Genomic DNA, 26,878 nt, shown 5'->3' on the forward strand with positions numbered 1-26,878 from the left:
GGTGTACAGTAACAGAAGAAAGCAAGTAGTCTTGCAGGTTGAAGTTTCACTACAATTTTGCACTAACTGTAAGGAGATGAAAATCATATTGCTCATGTGCCCTGGCCCTGTATGTTTGCTGAAAATTGAAACTGCCATGAATAGATCCTGTTTTTTGTTATGTGCTCCATGCCAAAAATCTGCTTTAATAAACCTTCTGTTTAGTACCAAGACATTTAAACATTTAACATTTAAACATAATTTCTCTTTGCATTTTTTTGCTTAAAGAATATATACTGTCATATTTTTGGATCCTGCAAATAGAGATTTCAGTGTGCATCTTATTTCATTTCTTTTAACAGAATTGGCATCGCAGAAAAAATTTGATGAAATTAAAAAGGCAAATCAAGCTGCAGCTAAAAAGCTTGTTGAAGACCAATTTAGTTCATCGTCTGAAGAGGAAGATAATGAAGAAGTTGAAGGGAAACATGGAAAAATATTGGCCAAAACATTTACAACTTACACTAATCAGACTGGTAAAACCATTATATAGTACTATCTTAGAACCCAATCCTATGCATGTCTACTCAGAAGTAAGTCCCATTTGAGTCAATGGGACTTACTCCCAGGAAAGTGTGGATAGGATTGGGCTGACAGTTTTCACTGTAAAGAGGCTGTGTTAAGAATTAACATAGTGTGGACTGATTGCAGTCCACTGCCTCTCTGTCTGCTGGGGGGAATTCTAAATAGCCATTGTGTTGTTCCTCTTTCTTACCTTTGTATTGGGAATATTAGGGAGGGGGGAGTGTCTGCATCACAGTTACAATACCTTGCATTTACATTGGGTTAGGGATCAGAGAAGTGGTTCCCAAACTGTGGGTCATGACCCAATTTTTGGTGGTTTGTGACACTGACAGGGTAGATTAGGCTATGTCCATCAAGTTGGTGCAGGAGTGCTAATTTTGATGTGTTTATAGAGGGTAAAATAGAGTTTATGGAGACCGTTACTCGTTAGGATAGATAATGTATGATCTTTATTTATTCATAGTTATAGCATTTTTCTCTATGTGGAAATGAAGCTTCACAAACGAATTCTAGGTTTTTTCTTTTGGTATTGGTTCTCTGATATTTGGAACGTAGGATAAAATACTCCTTACTACTGTCTGTAGTTTTAAAAAAGTAACTGTCTTGTGTTCAAAGATGGAGATGCAAGTGAACTGGAACGTACAAGGCAATACATGAATGAAGCTTTTCAGTCTGGGGCAATGACATGTTTGATTTGTATTGCATCGATAAAGAGAAACCAAGCTGTAAGTATTTTATATTATGTGAGTACTATTTTTCTATGTTGACTTATTGAATTATCTTTTTAAAAATTCTAATTTTTTTTCCCCAAATACTGTTTTCGTTATCAGGAATACAGTAGCAGAGCCAATGGAGGGAAGTGAGGGAGGGGTAAATACCCTGTGGGCCAAATCAATCCAAATTTCCAGCCCAGGTGCAGCCTTGCTGATGGGGTGTGCTCTGTATCTTGCAGTGGGAGGTGGGCAGTGGGCAGTCGCAGAGGCCTCCTCAGAGTAAGAGAACTTTTTACCTTAATTCATGGCTGCATTGGTGCTGGAAAGTTGATTACGTCCTGTGTGGTCTTAGGTGTGGTCAGGGTGTTGAATAGTATTTTTGCAGACACAGTTCCTAAATATTGTTTTTGGTATCCAGATGACTGTAGGGATAGTAAAGGTCAACTCCTCCAGCCATTGGTGTGCTGAAGGCATAAATCTGAAAAGGTTCTCTTGACAGTGTCACCCAACAGAAAGGACATATTTGATGACTTATGTCCTTGCCCCACCTTTGGAACTTTCTTCAGAAAAGATCAGAGCCTTCCCCTTAAAGTGTTTTTTGTGCTCCTTAAGAGTTGAATTTTGTATGCTGAATTGTCAACAAGTTTGTGCAGAAGATCTCTAATATATCTTTATTTGCCTTTAGGTCTGGAGTTGTTCTGGCTGTTTCTGCATATTTCACTTGCCATGCATTCAGAAGTGGGCTAAAGATAGCCTTTTCTTAATATCTTCTCCCTTGACAGATGATGATTTTGGAAAGAGGGATTATCCATGGCCATGGTAGGCTTCTAAAATTTTATTTTGAAAGCTGCTTTGTATGTGGTGGGCAAATGAGCAACGGCTTTAACAAAAAACAAACAAACAAAAGATACACATGCATGTAGAAATCTGCAAAACATGTGATTTAACGTTGCCTTTAATAAAAGTTGTAAAATTTGGTATCTTTCATTGACCTAATGTTGTTTTGTTTTGTGCTGACAGTAACTTCTTGTCTGCCTCGCATAATAAACTTGGGTATGAGATGACAGAATGTAGATTTGGCACATTAGCAAAATGCTATTTACTAGCACAGCAACACAATCCAGTCTTCATGTACAGGGAACATGATTTGATTTTAAAAAAATGTATTTTAGAGGCTAAAAATTCTTCTTTTGCAATTGACAACTTACCTGAGGTGTGGGCATGATTCAGCTACATTTAAACATCTTTTAGTCTCATTGATTTCAAAGGGACATTTAGAGTGCGATCCCAAACGTGTTTACTCAGAAATCTCGCTGAGTTTGATGGAATTTAGTCTCCATAAGGTATGTTTAGAATCTGGTTGCAAGCAATTCTTAAGTTTCATTTGAAATCAGTGGCTTTCAGAAAAACTTAATTCCAGCCCAGTCATGTCCTGTTACCTTGTTTTTGAGTGCAGGGTCCAGTTGAATTTAGCCTACCGTTGATCGTGATCATCTGTGTGAATGCTTCAAGACTTGTCATACTGCACTGTTTAAAAATGGGCAAATGTTCCTTCTGTGAAATATAATGCAATAAAGAAATGCACAACTGTGTGTGGCTAGAGAGCCTGACTTTCCCCTCCTCTTTATCATGCTGGCTAGTACAATCCACCCTTGTGTCTTCCATTGCATTTTACCTGCCATCTTGGTTAATTGATATTGGCACATGGGGAATCTATTTTTATATTGTTTAAAGATGTTTAGCGTTAAACACTATCATAGGAGTAGTATGGTGGAAATGTGAAATGGTTTCCCTGTGAGATCTTTAAAAAAGTCTGATTTCCAGCTTCCTCACTCAGCAATGCAGTTCAGTTTATGTTAGGATTCAACTAACAAGAAAGAAAAAAACTTAAGTATAAAATGGTACTGCACAAACAAGTGGTGCCTGCTCATTTAAACTGAATTTAGCATAAATATAATGTTTCAAATATCTTGTTGCAGATCAGTTCCCTTCTTTTAACCCACTTCTAGCTCTTTTTTAAAAAAGTATCCTTTTAACAAAATGGGAAACAGGATCCATTTATGCATTTTAAGCATAGCAACACAACAAATGGCTTTTCTGTTTGCTGAGGATTTAGTTCCAAGATCTGAGATAAGAGCAATTTCAAGCATATCGTCTTCCTTTATTCTTCCTTTATGGAAACCACTGAGGAACAATTGTTTGCAACACTGGACTAACACACCTGATCTGTATATAGACAGGTGCAGAAGAAAACATTACCAAGCATCATCCATATGCATGATGTGTTACAAGCAAAGAGAAAGTATTAAGACAGCCAGGTGGTGTTTCTTACGTATCAAGACTTCTGTTCCTCTTGAAAAGGAACAGTCTTGAATTAGGTTATGGGAACGTCTAGATGAGCTGCTTCTGAAAAAATCAAAGAATGTTCTTTGTTCAGTGATCCCTACTGTCTGGTCTATGTGAAGAATATACTGTACAGTAGTTAACACCAGCTCTGATATAATATGCTGTTTTGGTGGGGAGCCTGTGTGTGTGTGACGGGGGGGGGGAGGAGGAGGAGGAGGAGGAGGAAAGACCATGCAATATTGGGGGCACATCCATGCAGCAGCTCTAATTGTGGTGGGCCTTGCATCAAACATCATCTCCTTGCAAGTGCCTTAAAAAAGGGAGGCTGTTTTACTCAGGTACTATCTATTTCCTCTTCTGTTGACCACTTGAGAACTCCCTGTCATTATCTTCCTAACTTTGGCCTCAGTTTGTGGATACCTGGCTTTTATAAGAGTAGGGAAATAGTGGAGTCTCTAGCAACCAACAGTGCCCACTTCTGTGTTACAGGGCAGACAATCCTGATTAATTGTCTCTCTTTAATTTCAGGTGATAGATTCTGAAGGGGTGATGCTTTATGCATTATGTTCAAAATTCTAGGCTTTGGAGCATCAAATGTACCTTCTGTTTAAAAACTAGCGTTTAGTATCCATGCTGGCGTATTGTCATTGTATCACAACTAGTGATTACAATGAAATCTTGTACTCTCTCACTGCACAAATTTTTGATAAGAGTCTCCATTAACTTTTCCCTTTTCCTGATCCAGTCCAAAATGTAGGTTTGAGTACCAGCGAGCTGAGACTCCCACTAGATATCACTGTTACTGTGGAAAGGTGGAGGATCCACCTTTGGATCCCTGGCTAGTTCCACATTCTTGTGGCCAAGTATGTGAGAGAGATTGCAAGCCTCCTTGTGGACACAGATGCCTACTGCTTTGTCACCCAGGTAATTAATATTACTGTCATTATTTTTGAGCTCTCATGAACATTGAGCTGCTTAGAATGGCATATGACAGTGTGGATTAACCCATTTTTGGCAGCCCACAGGTGTACACATTGGGTCCCTGTTGCGTATATGCGGCATTGGGCAGAAATGGCTTAAAAATGTATGGTGGTTGCACACATAAGAAAATTTGCTGCAGGTGAAGTTATTAAGTGAAATGCTGGGGAGAACAAGTAACTTGAAAGACATATAGGCTTTCTCTTCTTTGTCCTCATAGTTCTGTGAAGTAAATTAATCTGAGAGATAATGAATGACCCAGGCTGCAGTCCTGTCCTGGGAGTAAGTCTCATTGACTATAATGAGACTAATTTTTGAGTAGATCTGCATAAGAATTGGGCTCCCAATGAGCTTTGTTACAGACTAGATAGTTGAATCTAAGGGCCCAATCCTATTCAACTTTCCAGCACCAATGCAGCCTCAAGGTAAGGGAACAAATGTTCCCTTGCAGGATGCAGTGCACCTCCATTGGCACAGCTACCTCAGTGCTGGAAAATTGGATAGGATTGGGCCCTCAATTTCACTGGTTCATTCTTTTCATGGCAGTGGCTTGATAGATTGTGAATTTCTGATTTCTGACAGTTTGTGTTAAAATGTCTGTTGTATGATACTGTTTTCTCTTGGTCTCTTTAGGTCCATGTCCACCTTGTCCAAAGATGATCACCATAACTTGTTATTGTAAGAAGGCTAAGCCTGTGCCACGGAGATGCAGTACAAAAGAATGGTCATGTCAGTTGCCCTGTAGACGAAAACTGCCATGTGGACAACACAACTGTGAGAAACCTTGTCATCCAGGTAGATGTGCATTGTCTGTGATGAGTTCTCCTTTGCATTTGTCTACATAATCTGCTGTTTTTTCCTTCTTCCTGCCCACTTCATGAAAGGGCAGAAATTAAAAATACGTTCTCTCTAGTTTTCTAATCATTAACTCCACCTTACTTTTAGGAAACTGTCAACCCTGCCCAAGAATCAGTAAGCAAAGTTGTGTCTGTGGCAGGCAGGTAGCAGAAAGACTTTGTGCAAGTCCCATGTGGCAGTGTGATCAGGTAAGTTTTCCTTAAGTTGTCTTCATTGTGTGTCATGAGATATATAGAGCGTTGCTTTGCAGGAAAGGTGACAAGTTTTCAAGTTGTCCCTGTTGGTGTTAACTTGAAGAGCAAGGCGTTAAGATACGAAGCCAAAAAAAGTGGGCATCGGTTTAAAAATCTGCAATTCCAAAAATTGTAGTCTTGACAGCACAATACAAGCCTACCCCCTTATCCATGGGAGTTCTGTTCCAGAACCTCCTGCAGATAGCTGAAACCACATATACGGGCAAATGCTTGTCCCTGCTGTCCAGGGACCGTCCCCCCCATGCAGAGGTGAAGGGAGCTCCTTAGAAGGCACTAAAAACGTCACTTCTGGCTTCTCTGTGAAACCGGAAGTCACGTGTTTTGAGCTATGGGGGTCCCCCTGTACTATGCATATCTATTCAGAAGTCCTGTTCAATTCAGTGTGACTTATTCCCATGTAAGTGTGTATAGGATTGCAGCTCTTAGATTGCAATACTATGCATACTTACCTGGAAATAAGTCTCGCTGAATATAGCAGAACTTTCTTCTGAGTAAATATACATAGGTTTGCACTGTTAATCCTATTTTGTATGTTTGCATGAATCTCTGCATTTGGGGCCAGTTTTCTGATTGCAGTAGTTCTTTTTCAAGGTATTGCTGTAGTGTTATAGTACTCCACTCATGGAAGTTTCTCTCAGTACCTTTTGAGACTCTTTATCTCTCTTACAGCAGCCCCATGTGCTGCATCTTGCACTTTTTCAAATGTTCCAAAGCACTGTTCCCCTAAGGTGTGCAGCTAGGTACCTAGTAGCAGCTTCAGCAACCCAAAGTTGGCAATGATGTTATGTCATTGCCAAATATCTGGTGCTCCACCATGCTGCTGTGCAGCCATGAAAGGGATCCATGCAGTGTGCACAATTTTTACAGTGAACACTGTTCCCTTGCCTTCATGATTGGCTTTGTGGAGAGTTTGGGGCTTCCCTGGAGGGAGGGATGCAAAATTATGCAGAGGATGGACAGAGTGGATAGAGAGATGCTCTTTACACTCTCACATAACACCAGAACCAGGGGACATCCACTAAAATTCAGTGTTGGGAGAGTTAGAACAGACAAAAGAAAATATTTCTTTACTCAGTGTGTGATTGGTCTGTGGAACTCCTTGCCACAGGATGTGGTGACGGCCTAGATGCCTTTAAAGATGCCTTTAAAAATGCCTTTAAAGGCCTAGATGCCTTTAAAAGGGGATTGGACAAGTTTCTGGAGGAAAAATCCATTATGGGCTACAAGCCATGATGTGTATGTGCAACCTCCTGATTTTAGAAATGGGCTATGTCAGAATGCCAGATGCAAGGGAGGGCACCAGGATGAGGTCTCTTGTTATCTGGTGTGCTCCCTGGGGCATTTGGTGGGGCTGCTGTGAGATCCAGGAAGCTGGACTAGATGGGCCTATGGCCTGATCCAGTGGGGCTGTTCTTATGTTCTTATGTTATGACCAAGAATAATTGTGCTCACACCATTCTGCTCATACTACCTAGACTACTGCTCATAATTTACACCTTCGTTGTAATACCTCCATTGCCCACAGACTTTTTTTTTCAAATTGGCATATTAACTTTTTGCGCTATTGTAAAGTGTTAAACTGTCATGATGGAGGTGAATACATTGTCACAGGGATTTGGAGTGACCTGTTGAAGATCAAGGTAAACACTTCCTTTGGTCTGACTCCATGCTATAGGCCAGAAGCCGTTTTGAAGCAGCAGTGGGAAAATGGCTTGTTTGCAAGCTGAGAACAATTCCTTATCGCAGCGACTGAGCTTGGAGCATGACATGTGCTTGTACCAAGGTCACTTTAATTGAGAAAATGAGAAAGAATCTCCAGTTGGACACTTGGAGGGGTTAGAGTGAGTTTTGGCAATTTAATCACCTTTATGAGGTCACCTTTCAGAAGCTTTGGATTTAAGGTCTGAATTTATGGCTGGACAAAAGTTACCTTGGAAGTATAAAAAAACTTGGTGCTAGGGAGAGGAACCTGCTCCTTGCCATTTTCAACATGGTCATCTGTTTTTATCACTGCTGGTATGATGGGGAGGAAGAGCTACTCTGTGCTCAGGAGTGGAGGTTCTTGATGAGCATTAGGAACAAGTAAGCTTTGGAGCTTAGTTTTATTGTTTTATCATTGGGTTATGTGTATTTAGTCCCTCAAGTAATTAAATGCCTTTCAAGTAATGTGTAACCATAACCATATTTCTATTCTTTAAATAAACTGTTATATTGCAGGCTTTTATCTCTATGGGTACAAGGAAACTGATCCATCTAGGTCCAACCTAGGCCAGGAAGTGTTGTCATGATCAGTTTTTTCTTCTTGTGTTTATTACTGGATTTTGTTCTTTAGCAAAATAACACGTTTGTCACCTACAAGTGTGTTGTATTTTTTTCCCCTGCCAGGTATGTGGCAAAACGTTGCCTTGTGGTTATCATGCCTGTGAGCAGATTTGTCATGCTGGCCCCTGTGGGGATTGCCCTCGATCTGGGAAAAGGTTTTGTCCCTGTGGAAAATCAAGTAAATATTTATCTAGTTCCTATCTGTTTAGCAAGCATCCAGTTGGCTAATATACGCAGTTAATGTTCATAAAATTGAAATGATCTGCATACTGATGTAAGTTAATATAGTAATACAGTGGGCCCTCCTTATCCACAGATTTGAATATCTGTGGAGGCCAAGGGCCCAATCCTATCCAATTTTCCAGTGCCGGTGCAGCAGTGCCAATGGGGCATGCACTGCATCTTGTGGTGGGGGAATAGTCACATCGGCCACATTTGTTCCCTTAGCTTGGGGCTGCATTGCGGTTGCACCAGTGCTGGAAAATTGGATAGGATTGGGCCCCAAATCTGCCACTAGAGGGCCTCGGAGCATCTCCTGAATGCAACAGGAAGGCACTTCTGGTTCGCTGGCACAAACTGTAAGTGCCTTCCAATCATATCTGGGTGGCTTCTGAGGAGGCCGTGAGGCCGTGCACAGCCTTTGGAGTGCAGGGCGTTGGCCCCCAGTTGTGACACCACACAGGCTCCCTGTGGATTTCCTTATTCACATAATTTGGTATCCACGGTGGTCCTGGAATGGATTCTCCCTGATACTGAGGGCCTACTGTAGTGTGAAAGATTTTGGTTAAATGCTTACACTGGCATTGACGGAAACTATGCTAAATCCAAATCCTGTATAGATTAATGAAACTGGATCATTGATTGGAAAAACTAAATATTTCTATATGATTCTGTTCTGATACAACTTTATTTTTTCTCAGTGAAATGTGGCAACATATGTCCTTTTCAGGTGCATATTAAATTGCAGTTCTTCTTGTACTCAATGCAATTTTGATTGTGCTTCCACTTAGAATTTTCTTTGCCTTGTACGGAGGATGTGCCTACTTGTGGAGACAGTTGTGACAAAGTCCTTGAATGTGGGATTCATAGATGTTCTCAGCGTTGCCATCGAGGCCCCTGTGAAATCTGTAGACAGGTTAGCACTTCTTTTCCTGTCTGTGTGCTTTTAATGCCCACATGAGCCTGCCTAAGCTTTGCAATGGGTCTCTGGCCCACCATTGATACACATTTGATTGATAGGAATCCGGGCAGGGCTTCTCTCTGGGTGGTGCTGCACCTGTTTAACTCTCTCCCTGATGAGACTCTTGCCAATGACTTTCAAATGGCCAGTTAGGAGCTATTTTGCATGGCTTTTAATTGAAGATTTTTATCTTCCTTTTTTTGCTGCTATTTTATGTGGTTTTGTGTTTCTGTATTTCAGCTATTGTTTAGTCACATTGGGAAGTCTTAACCTGAAAGGTGGCATAAATCAATTTAATTAATTAAAATTTATTCAGAATATTTCATTTTAAGAACCTCAGAAGGTTTAGCTTGGTGAGCATCCCTGAGGCTTTGGAGGAACTGAAGACATCCTTCCTCTTTTGTCTGTTCTCTCTGAGCCCATAGTGTTCCAGTATTGAGTGCTTCTAATGTATTCTCAAGCAGGCAACATTAATATAGCCCCTGTTTTCTGTCTGTCTGTATAGCTTTGGTTTCAATAGACAGACATTCCCTTTTATCAGTGGATTCAATTATCCACAGTTCAAAAATCCCCCCATCACGTAAATGACTAACCTGCCTGTGATTGCAGCCTTCCTGTTGCTGTCTCCTGTGTGTTACTGGCTCTTTGCTGTCTGTAAATGCTAACAGGAAGTGGTCACATGAAACAAGTTGGAGGGCTGAAAAGAATGACGCTTATCATAGAGTTCATAAAGCTTAATGACTTAAAGTCTCTATTCATTCTTTTTCAGGCCTTGTGTTGCAAGATGTTTGGAAGCATTTTATGCAGCTTAATTGCTACCATTGGATCCTTTTGTGTGCTACTTGTTTCTCAAGAATTTTATTTGTGTAGCATCTAGACTCGTGCGTCTTGTTGAAATGAAGGTTTATATTATTGATAGGCTTAACTAATTTTTGGCTTCTGTTTCCTTCTGTCCATGTTTTTAACAGGAAGTTGAGAAGCAGTGCCGTTGTGGAAAGCATACAAAGCAGATGCCCTGCCATAAGGCATACCTTTGTGAAACAAAGTGTGCAAAAATCCGTGACTGTCAAAAACACCAGTGTAAGAGAAAGGCAAGTGTTCCAAATATGTCAACTTTGGAAGTTTTGGTTCCACTACTAAACATCCTGTTCTTTTTAAGAAGCAACCTCCTTGTTTCAGAGCTTTGTTACTTTATAAAAAAACTTTTCTTTTTGTCCCAGGAGTCTCCAAATTAACCTTTTTGCTGAGCTTAATTTTCTTTTTTTTTTCTTTTTTTCTTTTTTAAAAAAGTGTGTCAGAAGCCTGTGAGAAGGAACCTTGTTTGGGTAGAGACAGATTTAAAGGTATTGAAGATGACACATAAAATTTATCTACTTCAAACTTCTCAATTTCAGCACAATAAAGAGCACTATAATGTCACCCCCCCCCCGGCTGTAAAAACAGCAGTACTAAAACAGAAAAGCAGGTGCTTAGCTGTAGGCACTATATAAATAATACTTTCAGAATATTTGTGTTGGGCTGAGAATTGGAAGAAATTCATCAAAACTGTCATGCTGATCCAACTACATATACTGGCAATGTATTTTCTGTTAGGGTTGATTTGTTCTCGTTTTATAAACATGCTTGGTGTGTGCTTTCACCACTATAGTTTTTCTTTAAAACTTGGTTGTTGGTAGAAGAAAGAATTGGAACTTTTCAGTAGAATGACAGATTTAAGTGTAATACTTGCTGGAGTATAGTATATAAAGATTTTACAAAGCAAACTGTTTAACAGTAATACTTTGCACTTTGAACTGTTCAAGCCTTTCATGTAATTTATTTCAGTATTGTCCCTATGTTTGATAGTAGCTTGCTTAAGGCTACAGTTCATGGCAGAGGTAAGGTTTGAACTCTGGACTTCTCAGTGTTACTCTTAGCTACCACATGACATCAGCTCTCTGGGATTTGCTTATCTTGTGCAGAGATCGATATCCCTATTTTAAAATCAACAGAAGCTTTATCCTGAAGTATGACCTTCAAACTGCTGAAATGGGGAAAGGATGTTCTGAAGGTACATCAAGAAAAGAACACAATAATACTGATGCTCCTTTGTCTCAGACATACTTAGCATTTAGAAAAATGTCCTTGTTGCTTCCTTGTAGACAGACTCTTAAATAGCTATTAACTGATCAGCAGTTTCTATCTTCAAAACATTGTGTTTCATACAGTGTTGTTCTGGAAATTGCCCACCATGTGATCAAGCCTGTGGACGAACTTTAGGATGCCGGAATCACAAGTGTCCTTCAGTCTGCCACAGAGGTAAGAATATACAGGAAACCATCCTATAACTTGTCATTCTAAAATGATACTCTTAATGTTGGGTCTCTGTCTGCATTTGTTATGGACAACATGTGATTAACAAGTTCATATTTATAACTTTTTTTGGGTGTGGGAGTGCAGGCTAGAAAAGTGACAGCAATTTGTGTTAAATCATAAAGACAGTTTGAAACTTGCTAGTTCTAATGTTTTTCAAACCTCTGTTTGTAAGATCATCATATCCTGCTTTGTTGAACGACTAACTACAGGTTGTTAGTGATTCTTAAGATAAGGACAAATGCCACGAAAAGAACAAATGCCACGTGTATGGCAACTTTCATGTTGATGAAAATTATATGTTGAATGATAACAATCTCTAAATTTAATTATTAGTTATTCTTTTGGCTTGTCACATACTTTGGGACTGAAGAAGTCACCTATCACTGGCTGATGTGTATATAATTTTCTTAGGAAGTATAATAACCTCCCCCAATCTTGTTGTTACCACAACGGTAGACCATTATCCCTTTCCCATTCTGGATTGGGAAAGCAGTACAGGGGAGCTCTATATCCGTGGTTCACATATCCACGGTTTCAGCTAACCGCAGATCAGATCTGTGGGTCCCCCATGTGCCCCCTCTGGAGATGAGGGGAATTGGGCTCCCCTCACCTCCAGAGGGTATTCTGAGCTCTAAAGAGGAGCCTCTGTGGGCCTCAGAATGGCTGTTGAAAGTGAAAAAGTGCCTTCCAATTTTGACGAAAGAAGTGATGTTCTTAATGCCTTATAAGGCATTCTGATGGGGTTGATATCCCGGTATCTGCAGTTTCACATAACCACATGGGGTTCTGGAACGGACCCCTGTGGATACTGAGGCATGCCTGAAAGTTCTAAAATGTTTGAGTATGTCTTGAGCAGATAAGGAAGATACCTCCATTTCTGCTGTGTATGTGATTTTTAATATGTGTATATAACTTTTTTTTTATAACTGCCAGATTCTGAAGTTCTCTGTTGGCCTTGTAGAGAGTTAAGAAAGACAATATCCGTTCTACTACTTGTAAATATTGCTAGTATTCTCTGTGTTCCATTTGATCAGTCTGGTGTCTTTGGAATTCACAGTACTATTGTGAGTTTTAATCCTGATTATTGGACAATTATTTTGATCCCTCTTATAATTGTTATAACAATGCGTTGGAGGGATTGTTTCAGAACTCTGAACCAATCCCTCCGCAGTACTTGAAATAATGATTTTCTTCTTCGATATGATTTCATTATTTGTTACTCCAGTAATTGAAAGAGTACAACTTATCCTAAATTGTTTTACTTATAATGTTGTGTTAATTTTAGGTAGCTGCTATCCATGTCCTGAGACTGTAGATGTGAAGTGCAATTGTAGTAAAACTGTCATCAGAGTACCTTGTGGTAGAGAACGTACCACTAAAGCCCCTAGGTGCAAAGAATTATGCAGGTTAGTATTAAAAAATAATGTTTGCAGCTATACAGGGACTGGGCTTGGGGTTGCCCAATAGGTGTCTGACTTTTTTTAAAGCATCAGACATGCATGCCTGCACCCGGTACTGTAGTGGATCTCAAAGTCTTTAGCACCAGGACCCACTTTTTAGAATGACAGTCTGTTAGGACCCACTGGAAGTGATGTCATTAACATGGAAGTGGTGTAATGGCCGAAAGTGATGTCATCAAAGAGGAAAATTTTTAATACTCCCCCATATGATCAAATCAATCAAGTAAATTAAAAATTTACAATAAGTTTAAAAATGTATTTAAAATAAAGACACCTCCTAATTCTCTCAAGCAGTTGCTGATCTGTTTAAAAATATTCCCAAAACATCCCAAAGGCTGCAATCCTATCCATCCATACTTACCTGGGAATAAGCTCCATCAACCAGCATTGAAATGAATGAGGACCCACCTGAAACTGGCTTGTGACCACCTTGTGGGTCCCAACTCACAGTTTGAGAAACACTGCAGTACTGTGTCACAAACTGCTTTTGGCATTACCTTGGTTTCAAAAATGATAAATTTAAACCACTTCAGTGGACTTCTAAGCAGGACTCTATACTCTGTACCAAAAAATTTACCAGAAATGAATCACTGTAATAAAGTGTGCAGTGTAAACCTTTGCATGAATTTACTCTTATAAATACTCTAGAACTCGGATTTATAAATTTTGGTTTATTTTAGCAAGGTCTGTCATGCTAGGACAATGAAATGGAAGATTTAGTTTGAATATAGGGGAGATTACAAACGGAGGATTATGAGCTGTGCAAGGAACTTTCCTTGGACATTTGAAAGAGCTTCCCAGTTCCTGTGATAGTGGAGCCTTTACCTGAAAATGTCTGTGTGATTTTAAGATACGATGTGCAACTTTGAGGGCTAGAAACTTGGTATGTTGCCCCTAAATTAAACTGCATGCTGCAATGCTGTTTTCATTACCTTGGCATTAAATTCTATTGCGCTCAGTGGGACTTGGTTGTGAGTAAACACAGATGGGCTGCAAGTTTCTCTTATGACATGTATGCCGAAGACTTCATAAAGGAAAGGAATTTGGCTCTTGTTGAGATAAAAGTATGAGTTTTCTCATCTATTATTCTTTGAATAGAATTTAGAAAATAGATGGAGATTTAGAAGATGGATCTACCGGATGTACAGTGGCAGCTGCCCAGTCATTGTAAGAAAAAAGTGTTGTCTTTAAAAGAAGGAATGGAATAAAATTCCATGTTGATCTATTTTTTGTTTTGTTTTTTTCAAGTAAACAAATATGCCCTGAAAGCTCATGAGTAACAGGATTATTTCTGCTGTTTAATGGAACCTTGAATACAATATTGGGTGGGCTGTCTAAGTCTAAAGAAGTCTAATGGATTCTTTTGGCTCTTTCCTTCCCAGTTGGTGGAACCATGTCAACACAGTATGCCATTGGCAGCTTATATTCGTTTGAGAGAATTATATAGTATATACTATATAGGTATGGGTTTTTCTTGGGGAGGGGCAGTGGTTGTAGGTTTCAGCTATACCTTTTGGTCGTTGAGGAAACGGCATGATTTCCTTTCATATCCAGAAATACCGGTGAAGGTAGGGAAAGATTGACTATCTCTGTCAATAACCGGAACATTTTTCCCCAACACATCATATGTCTGGTTTTACCCCATCTGTAAAACTTAAGCCATTTTTAAAATCATAAATAATTTTAAGACAATCCCGCTATAAATAATAATAATACAGATTATATAGGTTGTGCCTTGTTATCCATTGGGATTCTGCTCCAGGAGCCCTGTGGATTAAAAAAAAAATTAGTGTAAACCAAATCAGTGGAAAAATAGCTTTAAAGACCCACTTCCAGTTTTCTTGCTCCTCCTTTGTTGCCCCAGAATGCATTGGTATAGCTACTACATGGGGTGAATAATGGAATCTAATGGTATGAAACTATAATTATTTAACAACATGATGCAGGTAGGAAATGGAATTTTGGTGCTTTTCCCCTTGTTGCAAGGCATTTAAAGGTGAACACTGGTATCATTGGTGAGTCAAATGAGTGGATGTCAAATCAGTGGATACGAAGTCCCACCTGTATGCAACTTTCTTTCCTGCCTTTTCTGAATGATAGGAAAATTCTAGTGTAGGTTTCAAGGTCAGTTTTTTATTTGGAGAATATAGAGTGAGTGTTGCAGACTTGCAACTTTTGTAACATGTACTTATTTACAGTTTGAGAAAGCTGCAATCAAGCAGCTGTGCAGCTGCTTAATATTTTATATAACCCTCAGTCTGCCTGGGCCTGGTATGGGAAATACAGTGGATTGTGATGTCTCCTCACTCTGCATGATGTAAATAGGACCCCCTGAGATTTAGTGTTTTCCTGGGAGAAGAGTTTTGCCCAAATGGCCCCCTCCTGCCTGGTCTAAATGTCTGGGCTGTTGGCAGCAGAGGCATTCTACCAAAGCTTTTCCCCATTCGGCTGTGTGTCCAAACAAGGGCAGAGAAGGGAGCAGGGAGTGAGTGAGTGTGGTAATCACTAAGTAATACTGTCCTGGATCAGCATGGAGATGCTGAGTGCTCCCCTCCTCTGCCTTGACAGGAAGGCATCTCCATAACTCTGGAGATGACAGTAGAAGAGCTAATCTACTAGATATCACTTTATGATCTTGGTAGATGAATGATATAGCAAAGCAAAGCCCTGACCTGTTGTTGGAGATTATAAAACACTGTATAATAGACCAGGCAGTCTAAGCAGTTGTAGGATTTGCTGTGCAAAGACATGTATGTTTGACAATAAGGTTATAAGTTTAAACCTTGCTAAGCATAACTCCATTTTATTTTGCTGAGCAGTTATTTCCATTGTGTGTGCTTATTTTGTTTACTTTTGTTAAATAACTATTGAAAACATTCATTGTAATTTGTGACTGTTCTTGTTTTAGGCAGCCACCTACTTGTCACCATACTAGTCGAGAGAAACACAGTTGTCACTTTGGCCCTTGTCCTCCTTGCCATCAGCCCTGCAAGAAAGTCTTAGAAAATTGTGGACACTTGTGCCCAGCTTCTTGCCATGATGAAGCACTTGTGAAGCAAACTGGTTTGGTGAGATAAGTCGGCAATGTTTTACAATGCTAGCACAGTTCTTAGCCAGAAGGACTGAATGAATCTGTCTCTCTTCTGCACAGGAACTGAGGCTCAGTAACAAAGCTTTACTTAAATTTGTTGAACAAACCTCTGTCTGTGCTCCTCTCCAACGTGTTCTTTGTGGGCTTTTAGCAGTTCCTCCATTTGTTCTTACTGTTTATTTTGTACCTTTTTGGCAAATTTTGCTAATTGACTTCAATCTGACTTAAACAAGACGTTATAAGCTGTACAGTCACATGACTTTTACAGCAAAGATCAGTGCAGTGTGACCAGGAGTGGTATCCCATAGCAGTGCCACTGCTGTCACCTCTGCTGTAGCACTATAGTGAAGATAGAACCCTTTAACTGTGCTTCTTGTATGGTTTCATCAAATTCGGAAATGCGAGGCTTCTGATTCTATTTAAAGAGGCAGCATTTTCTGTCCTTGTAAATTAAACAGGAAGTCCTGCGCTTCAGCTTAAGGAAAACTGCACAGGGAGCAATGTAAGGAGGGGAGTGATCTGTTTCTTGCTTGGGTGAGTAGGAAGTGAATAATTGCTGCTTGCATTGGAAGCAGGCTGGAGGGAGGTGGTAGCAGATTCCATGTGAGACACATCCCAGATCTGCTGCCCCCTCAGGCCCCTCACAGTTGGCTACTGATGCAATCTGCTTCGCCTCACCTCACGATTGGGCCAGCAGTGGCCAAGTGGTAATCCGTTCTTCATGGACAAGGAAGGGATTCTATAAGGTTTACAATTTAAGAACTGGGGAGAAACTGTGGTGACTAATCTCTGAATTTTACTTGTGCAGAGGGTACAAAGTATCTTTAGGGGTGACTAGTTTTCGTTAGTATCCATAATGTGCTGTAGAGCAGCTGTAATGTAATGGTTTAGAGACTATGCTGCAGATCAGAACTTCCCCATTTTGAATCCTGCTTCACTGGGTGATCTCTGTTCCTCAGGTGCAATATAGAGATTACATATCTCTCTCTGGTTCCAAAATGTCCTGCGATTTGGACCTGTTGAGAAGGGCGGGTTTGCTGAGTTTCAGTACACTCAGCATAAAAGTAGTGTGCGGAGCTACACTGTGGGGGAAAGGGGGCTACTTGCTTCTTAGGAGAGATCCTCTTCCTTCACTCACAATTGGTCTCTTTCATGGCTAAGGGCCCAATTCTGTGGGCCTCTGTGAGCTCCAGTGCCTGTGCTGGGTGTTGCAAACATGCCAGAAGGCACATCTGCAAGTCCCACAGGGGAGTGCCGGCCTACAAAAAATGAAACACTTTTTAAATTGCTAATTTAGTTTGAACAAATTTAGTATATTTTTGGAGTGCTGAATCCAAAAATGGCATCGGTTTTGCCCAATTTGCTCTAGTTTTGATGGTACAGCATATCCACCTTATGCTGATTCAAGCAGCTTCCTTGTGAGGAAGATGATGCCATGGCTTCCTCATGAAAAAGCTGCTTGAATCGGCATATAAGGTGGCTATGCCATACCCCCAAAACTAAAGCCAACTGGGCAAATCTGATACCATTTTCTGAATTTGGCACCCCAAATATACAATAGGTCTAACTTTTTTGATAACAAAATGTGGGTAGGTCTATGTAATACTTACCTTAGCAGAGATATGCTTTGTACACTCAGTTCTATACAAATTACTTATTTTATTATAACATGCCAAAAATGTTCTTTGCTAGCATCAGCCTGTAGGACCCTGGGAACGGTCTGCTGAGCCTACCTTTATTCAGACAGCATTACCTTGCCCTCCATGTCAAGTTCCTATTCCAACGTGAGTATGGAGCGATCTTTAAATGTTAAATATTTCCATATGTTTCAATGGCAAGACTGTTTTTGGTGTCACTGTTTCTGGTGTACTGGAATGTGTTCTGCTAAAACTTGTTCAAATTTTGATTTCATGAGAAGCAATTTAAAGCAAAATCAGATTAATTAAAAGGACTTAAAAGTGTTTGGGGACCATGACAGAGGTCCATTGTCTGAGAGATGAGCACACTTCAGGCTTGCAGGAACTACCTTGCTTTATATTAGACTGTCAAAGTCAGTCATCTGGTGTTGAGTGCAAAACAGATTCTGGGAGGAGGAGATAATGAAATGAGGTGCAAACTGCTAGCTCATGGGACAGAACCAGTTACCTACAGTATCTCCTGAGCCATATACTGGAATAATACACATATACTACATGTTGGGGATTCTAAGGGCCCAGCTAGATGTACATATAGATGTATGTTCCAGAGGCATGCTTCCAACTAGAAGTGCCTTTTTTCTTTGTCCAAAACAACTAAGTGGGAAGCGAGAATGCTCAATCTTTCTCTGTTGTTGTTTTCATGGCAAAAATCAATGCCTGAAGTGGCATTTTAGGAGCAAATCACTGCTTTGGGGGGCTGATTTTGATATGAAAACAGAGCACAGAAAAAAATGAACCTTCCTTTCTCCTCATGTCCCGGTTCTGAGCAGGATTGTTCCCTCTCCCCATGGTGTAGTAGTGTATGAGGAAAAAAAAGTGGTGGTTTAGATTGGTAACATACATCTAGAGCATACATTGGCTTAACTCCTCATTTAACTTGAATGTAAAACTCTGAATATGGGCAGAAGAGGTGCATAGAGAGCTGACCCAAGGTGATAAATTAATATTCATATTTTACAGGCAAGTAACACATAAGCTAAGAGAAGCAAATTACACATGGCAGGGAGTATTATTTTTGTAGTTGTAATTTACTTCTCAGTTGTTTGGTGTTTTACAGCAGATAACCCAGATAGCAGATAACTTTGCTAGTTGGTCCCAATTTATCTTCTTTCAGCCCCCAGACCAGTGCATGCAGTTTTTTGACTCTGAACACTAGAGTTTGCTATGCCATTGCTGAGATTGGGCACGATCCTCTGAGATGTTTTCCTGTGTAAGACCACAATAGTGCTATAGCAGAATTCACATCCACCTCAATGATGCTCATGCAGTAGGATTTCCTGTTGGATTGTGCCCATTGCATGTATTATGTCCACAGAGTGGCATTGTCGGATTGTGGTCAAATTTGTTTTCCAAATTTGCTGAATTCTGTCTGCTGTATCTTTAAATTTGTTGAGTTTAAGTGCATTAGAAATACAGGACTAATGTTTGCTTCACTTTATGTACAATAAGACTTGTGAATCCCCACGTTAAACTCCTTGAGTATTCTTTTTCAGAGTAAAATTGTACATAACTCATTGTCTGTTATTGGTAGATGCATGTGATACTATTCCTATAAACCAGTGGTTCTCAAACTCTATGGGAGAGTTTGAGAGCCACTAAGTGCTTGCGGGGGCGGGGGGGGAGGCAGTGGGGGTGGGAGGAAGGCAGCGGCGCGATCCCCAGGATTGCGCTGCTCAGGGGGGCTGCAGGGGCTTGGGTGCACTTACCCAAGCCTCCTGCAGCCTCCGGGGGTGCAGGAAGCCCTGCACAACCTTCTGCAGGGCTCCCCGCAGCAGGGAAAGTGAAAGCGTAGTGAAGCTTTAGTGGAGGCGGGCTGTGATCGCTCTGCTTTTACTTTCACTGCTGCAGGGAACCCTGCAGAAGGTTGCGCAGGGCTTCCCGCACCCCTGGGAGGCTGCAGGAGGCTTGGGTAAGTGCCCCTGCAGCTCCCCTGAGTGGCGGGATCCCGGGGATCATGCCGCTGCCTCCTCCCTGCCTCCAGGCTGCTTCCTCCCCTTAAGGGGGCAGAGGCCAGGGCCCACAGGCTGGGGCGTCATGATGCCCCATTTTGAAAAACCCTGCTATAGACTTAAGTCTCAGTTTATAGAGCAACAAAGATACAGTTGATAGTCTAAGGGCACAATCCTAACCAGGTCTACTCAGAAGTAAGTCCTATTTTGTTCTGTGAGGCTTACTCACAGGAAAGCGTGGTTAGGATTGCAGCCTAAGTGTCAGTAAATGCATTGTTGAACTTCTAGTTCACTAAACAAAAGGAAATAATTCAGCTCCCTTCCCCCCCCTCCCCATGCATAATCCTCCAAACTACCCTTCCTGTATTCCATATCTGGTTGGTAGTGGGACAGGTGGCCCATCATTCTCCCTCTGGCTATATAGCATGCCAAATGAAAGCAGACAGTAAAAACATTAATTTCTGCAACCGCAGTAGTCTTTGGGCAAATTACAGTCCACCCTTTTTGTCTGTGGTGGATCCATTCACAGATACATGAATCTGCAGCCTTAGAAGGTCTCCCGGAGGCCTCAGAAAGCCACTTCCAGTTTGATGAGCAAACCAGAATTGGCTTTTCGCCAGTATCCACTGCACCTACAATAATGGATCTGCAGATACTGGAGGTACACTGTATATTTCTCATGGGTACTTGCACCTGGAGGAAGGTTGGGAGAGGTGCATCACTCTAGTAGTAAATTGATGCAGGATGAGGGAAGGAAGAAATGTGAGTGTTGAAGCCTCATAGGGGGCATGGAGAAAGGAGCAGATGCTGTCATGCTCCTGATGACATATGAGGGGATCCTTTTGTCATTGGACTTGGAAGAAACCACAATATTTTCCAAGTCCCTTTACATGTTTAACCATTGGGTGGATAGTTTGAGTCTATTGCTACTTATAATTCACTGAACAAGTGCCAGATTGTTAAAAGGAAAATATACTTTTTTTACATTTACAATTTTAACAAATGACCTCAGAAATAAACTAGTGTGCCTTTAGCTTTGCTGGTTAATAAATTAAAACAATTTCCACTTCTCAACCAATTAAATCTTGTATTCTTGGTTGGAGCATATTGTGACCACCCTAAAATTTGCAGCTGCTATTGACTGCTGAACAAGTCAATATTATTATTGTCAAGGTATTGACAATAATAATTGAACAAGTCAAGGTATTAAACAAGTGGCTGACTAATTTAGAGAGCAGTCTTCAAATTGTTTGACCTTTCTCACTCTTGTGTATTTGCAGGCAATGCCTTGGGAAACATGAGGTGAGTCATAATAGCTGTCATTCTTTGGAGTAAATCTGAAGCATCCCTAATTTGGTTTTAATAAGATGTCTCAAAGTGAAACCTTAGCATTTAATTGATTTGACATGAGGTTTACTTGTAACTGCAAGTATCTTTCTTTTTGGTTGAAAACTGCAAAGTGATTTTCATTTGAGATATGTTGGCATTTTCATCAGGAGAGTATTGCAAAATTGTTTTAGGAAATTTGTAAGATTGAATTTCTAATTAATCTTGATGAGGCTTTAAACTTTTGACATTGCTTGAAATGCAATGTGGAATTCTGATAAATGTTCTTCTGTTGTTTACTAGGCTGTGCTTTAGTTTTATAGAGCTTACTACTTTATGGCTTTTCTAAATTGTTTAGAAATGTTTAAATGATCTTTTCTGGTGCAGTTTATATTGCTGGCTTGATAAATTTTGTGGCTGTTGAAAGAACATCTGTAAATGATGTTTTGAAAATGGATACTAACCCTTGCTTAGGCAAGTATGATGCCTGAAGTAAACTCTTGCAATAGAAAGAGCTCTGTAATGCAATAGATATTATAACTTGCAGCTGAATGTTACACAATGAGAATTAGGGCACTTTTTTGTCTGAAGTTTCTTTCTGTAGTACAAATGAAACAAGCATGTCCTCTGTCTTGAATTAAACTGTTATAATGTGTTTCTCTGGGAAGCTGCAAATCATTGAAGATTGGGATGAACTTATGATTTTTATAGGAAAAGCAATTTAGGGATTTAGGCACAATAAATCTGTTCAGAAATAGATTAGAGGCAGATTTTCTTTTTATAGTTAACTCAGACTGGAAGGATTACTTACTTTGATTGTAGTACATCAAACTTGTATAAAGCTGCCTCAAAGAATTTCAGTTCTTGACTATTCTAGCTTCTGCTTATGCACTTGGGCTTCAGTGAGCAATTCCAAAAAGATGATCTTTACATTGGACTTGGATCAGTATGTTTATCTGATGAAGACAAACCTAATAGCCTTTGTTCCTGGAGATGTTCAATTATATATAAATGGTATATCACTTTTATTATTTGTGATTATTATCTTCCATGGAATAAAACTCTTGCAAATCATTCAAGCTAGCATTCATGAATGTAAGATTGAGTTTATTAAACAATTGGGTTTATTAAACATGTACTGTAGTTGGCTGTGTGTATGTCACAGGGTTTGGGGCAATCATAATGGTGAACAGGGAGGTGGGGTATTTAATCTTTTTTTCTCTCATGTTGTAGCCCAGTACGTTTCCCCTCTTACAAAGATGCTGTTTGCTCTGGGAGGAAAGATGTCTTTGATGCAAATTCTGAGGCAAGCAGCAACTATGAAGGGTGGGTTTTTGCTGGAACCTTGACTTGAAGGGAAAAGGTCAGTTAGCTGTCTTCTCTCCATGGTCCTGGTCCTGATTTTCCTCCTCTGCAGTTGCTAGTTATTTTTAAAAACAAAAACAAAATATAGATGCAGTGATAAACTATGCGCATTAACATGAAATGTAGTTTGACCCAGACCCAGGTCAACAGATGAAAGGGTATGGAATTTTAAGTGATCTGTAATGGTGTCTGTGTAAATGTACACTACGTAATTTCAGATAAGAACTAGCTATGAAGATTCATCTTGAAACGGAAAGCCCACTTAATCTGATCTTCTGATCTAACAGATATTCAAACAACTTTCCTCTAAAGCTGAAGGTAGATGATCCCAGGAAGTTGCCTTGACAACTTCTGTTATCAGGGTAACATCTTTAAAAACATATTTTTGATCTTAGATTCCCTCTGCTTTGTTCAGGTAATGTAATAGCTCAGTGCTTTGAAAGGATTGCTCGGGGAATCTGACAAAGTAATTGATTGGTGCATTTCTATATCTTATAATGCACAAATATGACTTTATAAAGATACTTGGTTATGTGGCTCTATTGCAGTGAAATGGTCAAGATGAGTTGATAAAAGGTATATAGCTATTTTGTTCTTATGAAGCAATTAAGGGGGTGCTGTGTTATCAGACTGATTTTGCATAGTTCTCTTCAGCTAAAGTGCAGCATGTCTGACAAATTGAGATTCTCTAGTTAGCGTTTTCTTCTGCTTTGTTTTGTCTACATGTGGGAGCTGTTCTGTTTTCTACCAAGGAAGAGTGAGTCCTGCCCCCCCCAACTGTGACTAGTTCTGCACATATAGCAGAATAAGGTGTACTGTGGTAGAATGAACTGTGTCAATTCCGATGACAGGTGAAGATGTTGCACCTTTTCATTCTTTTCCCATGTTCAAAAGACTACCTCTAATGAGAAGAGTGGTACTATAGGGAGATGAATTCTAGCGTAAGCATTTGTTTGCTGTGTGTGTTGACTATTTGTAGGGATTTCTTAATGTAGCAAGGAAGCATTCAAAAATGTGAATTCACACCTCCAGTCTGCCATGGTATAGTAGTTCTTTCTGCCTCTTTATACTGCTGCATGTATGAACCAGATGTGTATTTTTAAAGCTTCACTCGAGCGGAGTACCCTTCTCATAGAGTTTTACATTATGAGGTTTTCTGAGATACTTTGCACAGAGCATAGAGAGAGATTTTGCTTCTGCAGTCTTGGAACTGAAGCATAAAGAATTGAATTCACTCAGTACCACACTGATGTGTGCCTACTATTAGGTTTGTCAGATCATCTTGTTTCCCTAGCACAGTTAGAGGGCACCTGTTCATGTATAGAAAGTCGATTCCTGATATTTCAGTCAGGTGTCTCGACTGGTAGCCTAACTGTTCTTGGGTTTCAGAGCTGAAATAGACTTATGTCTGAGAACTTGGGGAGGCGGTACTAGTTTGGCATACTAGGCTAAATGATTTGATTATGGTCTGACTCTACTGGGGAATTCCATCTGTTCAACATGAAAAAGCTCTTTTTATTATATTAGACTCTTGAGCAAGCATACAGAACGGTGCTTATTTAAGATTACACAGTCAAGTCTACCTTAGTTCCTTAAGACAATTTCATTCCTAGCACTGAGGGTAAAATTCTTTACTGAGAAACTAATGGCAAAACTCGCATTGTCCTTCGTTAGGACAAACTAGTTTTCATTTTAACTATACCGACAGTAATGAAATGTCCAAACCATTACAGCTGGCAACTGAGAGGGCTCTGCTGGAATGCTGATTGCTTTTAACTTTGATTCTGTGGTGGAGAAAAACTAATATCTCATAGCAGTAGCATAACGTTTATGATGGTTTGCTGTTTGGATTTTTTTTAAAAAAAGTATCCTTTTACAATGGATTAAAAAAAGCCTTCAAGTTGCAAGGAAAAAAATGAGCAGAAAAATGTCTTAGTTAGTCTCAGAATAATATGAACTGCTTGCTTCAGTGGAGTTTCCATTTCTTGGCACAGAGTGTGGCCTTACATTTTCATTACAGGCTTCAGCAAGAATTCCTTAGAATGTTCTTGAAAAGGTTTGACATGAAATATGCAGCTGTAGTTGACTCATCTCTGTGTTTGCTATTCCAAATGTAAATGTATTAGGTTTACATAAGAAATTCTTGGTACTTTTTAGAGGATAAGTTTACCCAACCCTGAAACTATTTATTTAATCAAGATTTTGGTCTTTGGATTATAGTGAAATTGTCATGAGGGTATAGTAATTTTAAGAAGTTAGCTGGTATGTTTTTAAATATATCTTTTGTTACAATTACTGTTTTCCATATGTACAAAAATCTGTGCATTATAATTTTTCATTTGTTTTGATTGGAGCTCTTAGGCAATTCTAAACTTTACCTTCTTGTCTGTCTCTACTACTATGACTTCCATGCTCTGTTCCTGTCTTGATATTACGTGTACGCTCTTTTTCTGCTTTCTTATTGCCATCTGTTTATATTTACTTTGCCTTCTGCTGCTGTTTGCTTCATTCTCTGCTTTGACATAGTGTTTTTGTTGATTTTTCCCCCTAGTGTGTTCTTATTTAAATGGTTAAATTCCCAAATGGTTCCCAAATTAATCCCAAATTAATCCCAAATTAAATGGTTAAATTCCAAATGGTTAAATTCCCAAACAGTTTCCAAATTCCCAAATGGTTAAATTCCCCTGCATGTTCTCCCCCCCCCCACTTTTTGTTCTTCTGGCATACATCCACAATCTAAGTGGTGTGGTTCAGTCACTTGTCTGCACTCTTTCCCTTATCAGATCCAATGCCATTGTATAAACACCCTCCCACCCAGCATTCATGGTTCTTTCTTTCTATGTGCGCAAACAGCATATAAAAACACATCTCTTTGCCTAGGTATTTCTTAACATTTTTTCTCCACGTCTCCCACTTCCCATTTGTCCCAAAGACTTCCTTCCTTTTAGGTTGTAGTTGTAAGCCTGTTACGTTTGATGCAGTAGGCTTGCAGGTTTTATTTTTGTTTTTTACGAGAATGCCAAGGACCCCCCAACTGGATGCATGTAGAAGATAGTGACGGGGAAGGTGGGCAGCTGACGCATACATACATACGAGGAAAATTAAGGAGAAGGGTGTTTCTGAGCATATGCTTAGCCCAGAAATGTGTTTGTAGTATAAGAATTAAACTCATAGTTTATTCTCACAAAAACTTATTCCTAGTGTTTCTTAATCTTTCTTTCAACTTAGTTTAGACAGGGAAAAAAGATATTTTTAAAGTTTCTATTGTTGTTTAAAATAAAAAAACCCTTGCAGATCTACTGCAAGCCACCCAGAAATCTACTAGTAGATCCTGATCTACTTTCTGCCTGTTCCTGATATCAAACTTTCCTTTAGCAGCACCTGTCCACTACAATGGCTAAAAAGATGCTGCCTTATTTGTTCCAGTAATGTCCTCTTTAGTTTGCTTAATTTATTCTTCATTCCTTCACACTTGTGTTAGACCAGGGGCCCTCTGAACCCTGGCTCATAGGCCGTATCCAGCCCTCTGGAGGCTTTTATCTGGCCCACATAATTCTCCAGCCTCTCAGGGCTAAAAGTAGCAAAAAAAAGATGCATTCCGGATTTTCCATTATTCCATTACATTCAGCACCTCAAGTGGCTGAATGAGATATATACCGATGTTGAGAGACCTGGGATATAAAAATAAATTAATGTCTACATTAAACTTATATGTAACAGAAAATGATACCTAAAAATGTTTGTGATTTACGTCATAGGTTGCTTGATGCTTTTTCAAAATCCATTCCCACTCTTCCTGTACAAGTCAATTTTGCCCTCCTTCCACCCCCATTCACTTATTGAATTCAATCAGTTTCAGCACATCAGTTCTCCATGTATGTATTATTTATTTTCCAGCCCTTGACACTGTGTCAGATATACAGCACTGCCGTGCTGCCAAAAAGAGACCCCTGTGTTAGACTATCAGAATTGTCATTAATGCTACCTTCAGAACTGACTTGCTGGCACAGCAGATTTCTAACAGGCTGCAACTGTTTCAGTAGAAGTCATTTTAGATATTGCTATCCCATTATAATAGGATTATTCTTGCTAGTTACATACAGCCAGACTTCTGCTGTTATGGCTGCAAAGCTATTTTGAATAATATCTTAATTTTAAACATCCAACTTCGTGTTTCATTTCCCTTTTGTTTTAATCTTATGTGGTTACAGCTAATAGCTGCTGCGAGTATCAACCTTCAGTTACTTTCTCCTGCTATATTAGTTAAATGTGTACTTGCTTTGAAGTTCCCTGTTCTTGCAAGTGAAGTGGAGAAATTTTTATGATATTGTATTGAGTGATCTCACGATGCTCACTTAATTGAACATCTAATAGTTGATTAGAAGGGACAATTCATTTAATTTGAGTTCTTAGTTTATAC

At 39.7% G+C, this 26,878-nt stretch overlaps 1 protein-coding gene across 1 annotated transcript in view; it reads left to right on the forward strand.

The window, feature by feature from the left end:
• Positions 1-26,878, forward strand: part of NFXL1 (nuclear transcription factor, X-box binding like 1) — a 55,207-nt gene that overhangs the window by 3,211 nt on the left and 25,118 nt on the right. Inside the window, exons 2-15 of the mRNA XM_066632038.1 lie at positions 342-515; positions 1,180-1,289; positions 1,963-2,096; positions 4,369-4,547; positions 5,235-5,396; positions 5,547-5,647; positions 8,099-8,213; positions 9,046-9,170; positions 10,184-10,306; positions 11,423-11,513; positions 12,856-12,976; positions 15,939-16,098; positions 17,814-17,905; positions 21,048-21,069. Of these exons, the coding sequence (XP_066488135.1) occupies positions 342-515; positions 1,180-1,289; positions 1,963-2,096; positions 4,369-4,547; positions 5,235-5,396; positions 5,547-5,647; positions 8,099-8,213; positions 9,046-9,170; positions 10,184-10,306; positions 11,423-11,513; positions 12,856-12,976; positions 15,939-16,098; positions 17,814-17,905; positions 21,048-21,069 (1,709 nt within the window). The remainder of the gene's footprint in view (positions 1-341; positions 516-1,179; positions 1,290-1,962; positions 2,097-4,368; positions 4,548-5,234; positions 5,397-5,546; positions 5,648-8,098; positions 8,214-9,045; positions 9,171-10,183; positions 10,307-11,422; positions 11,514-12,855; positions 12,977-15,938; positions 16,099-17,813; positions 17,906-21,047; positions 21,070-26,878) is intronic.

The sequence above is a fragment of the Tiliqua scincoides genome, chromosome 6 (assembly GCF_035046505.1).
Source record: "Tiliqua scincoides isolate rTilSci1 chromosome 6, rTilSci1.hap2, whole genome shotgun sequence".
NCBI classification, from domain to species: Eukaryota; Metazoa; Chordata; class Lepidosauria; order Squamata; family Scincidae; genus Tiliqua; species Tiliqua scincoides.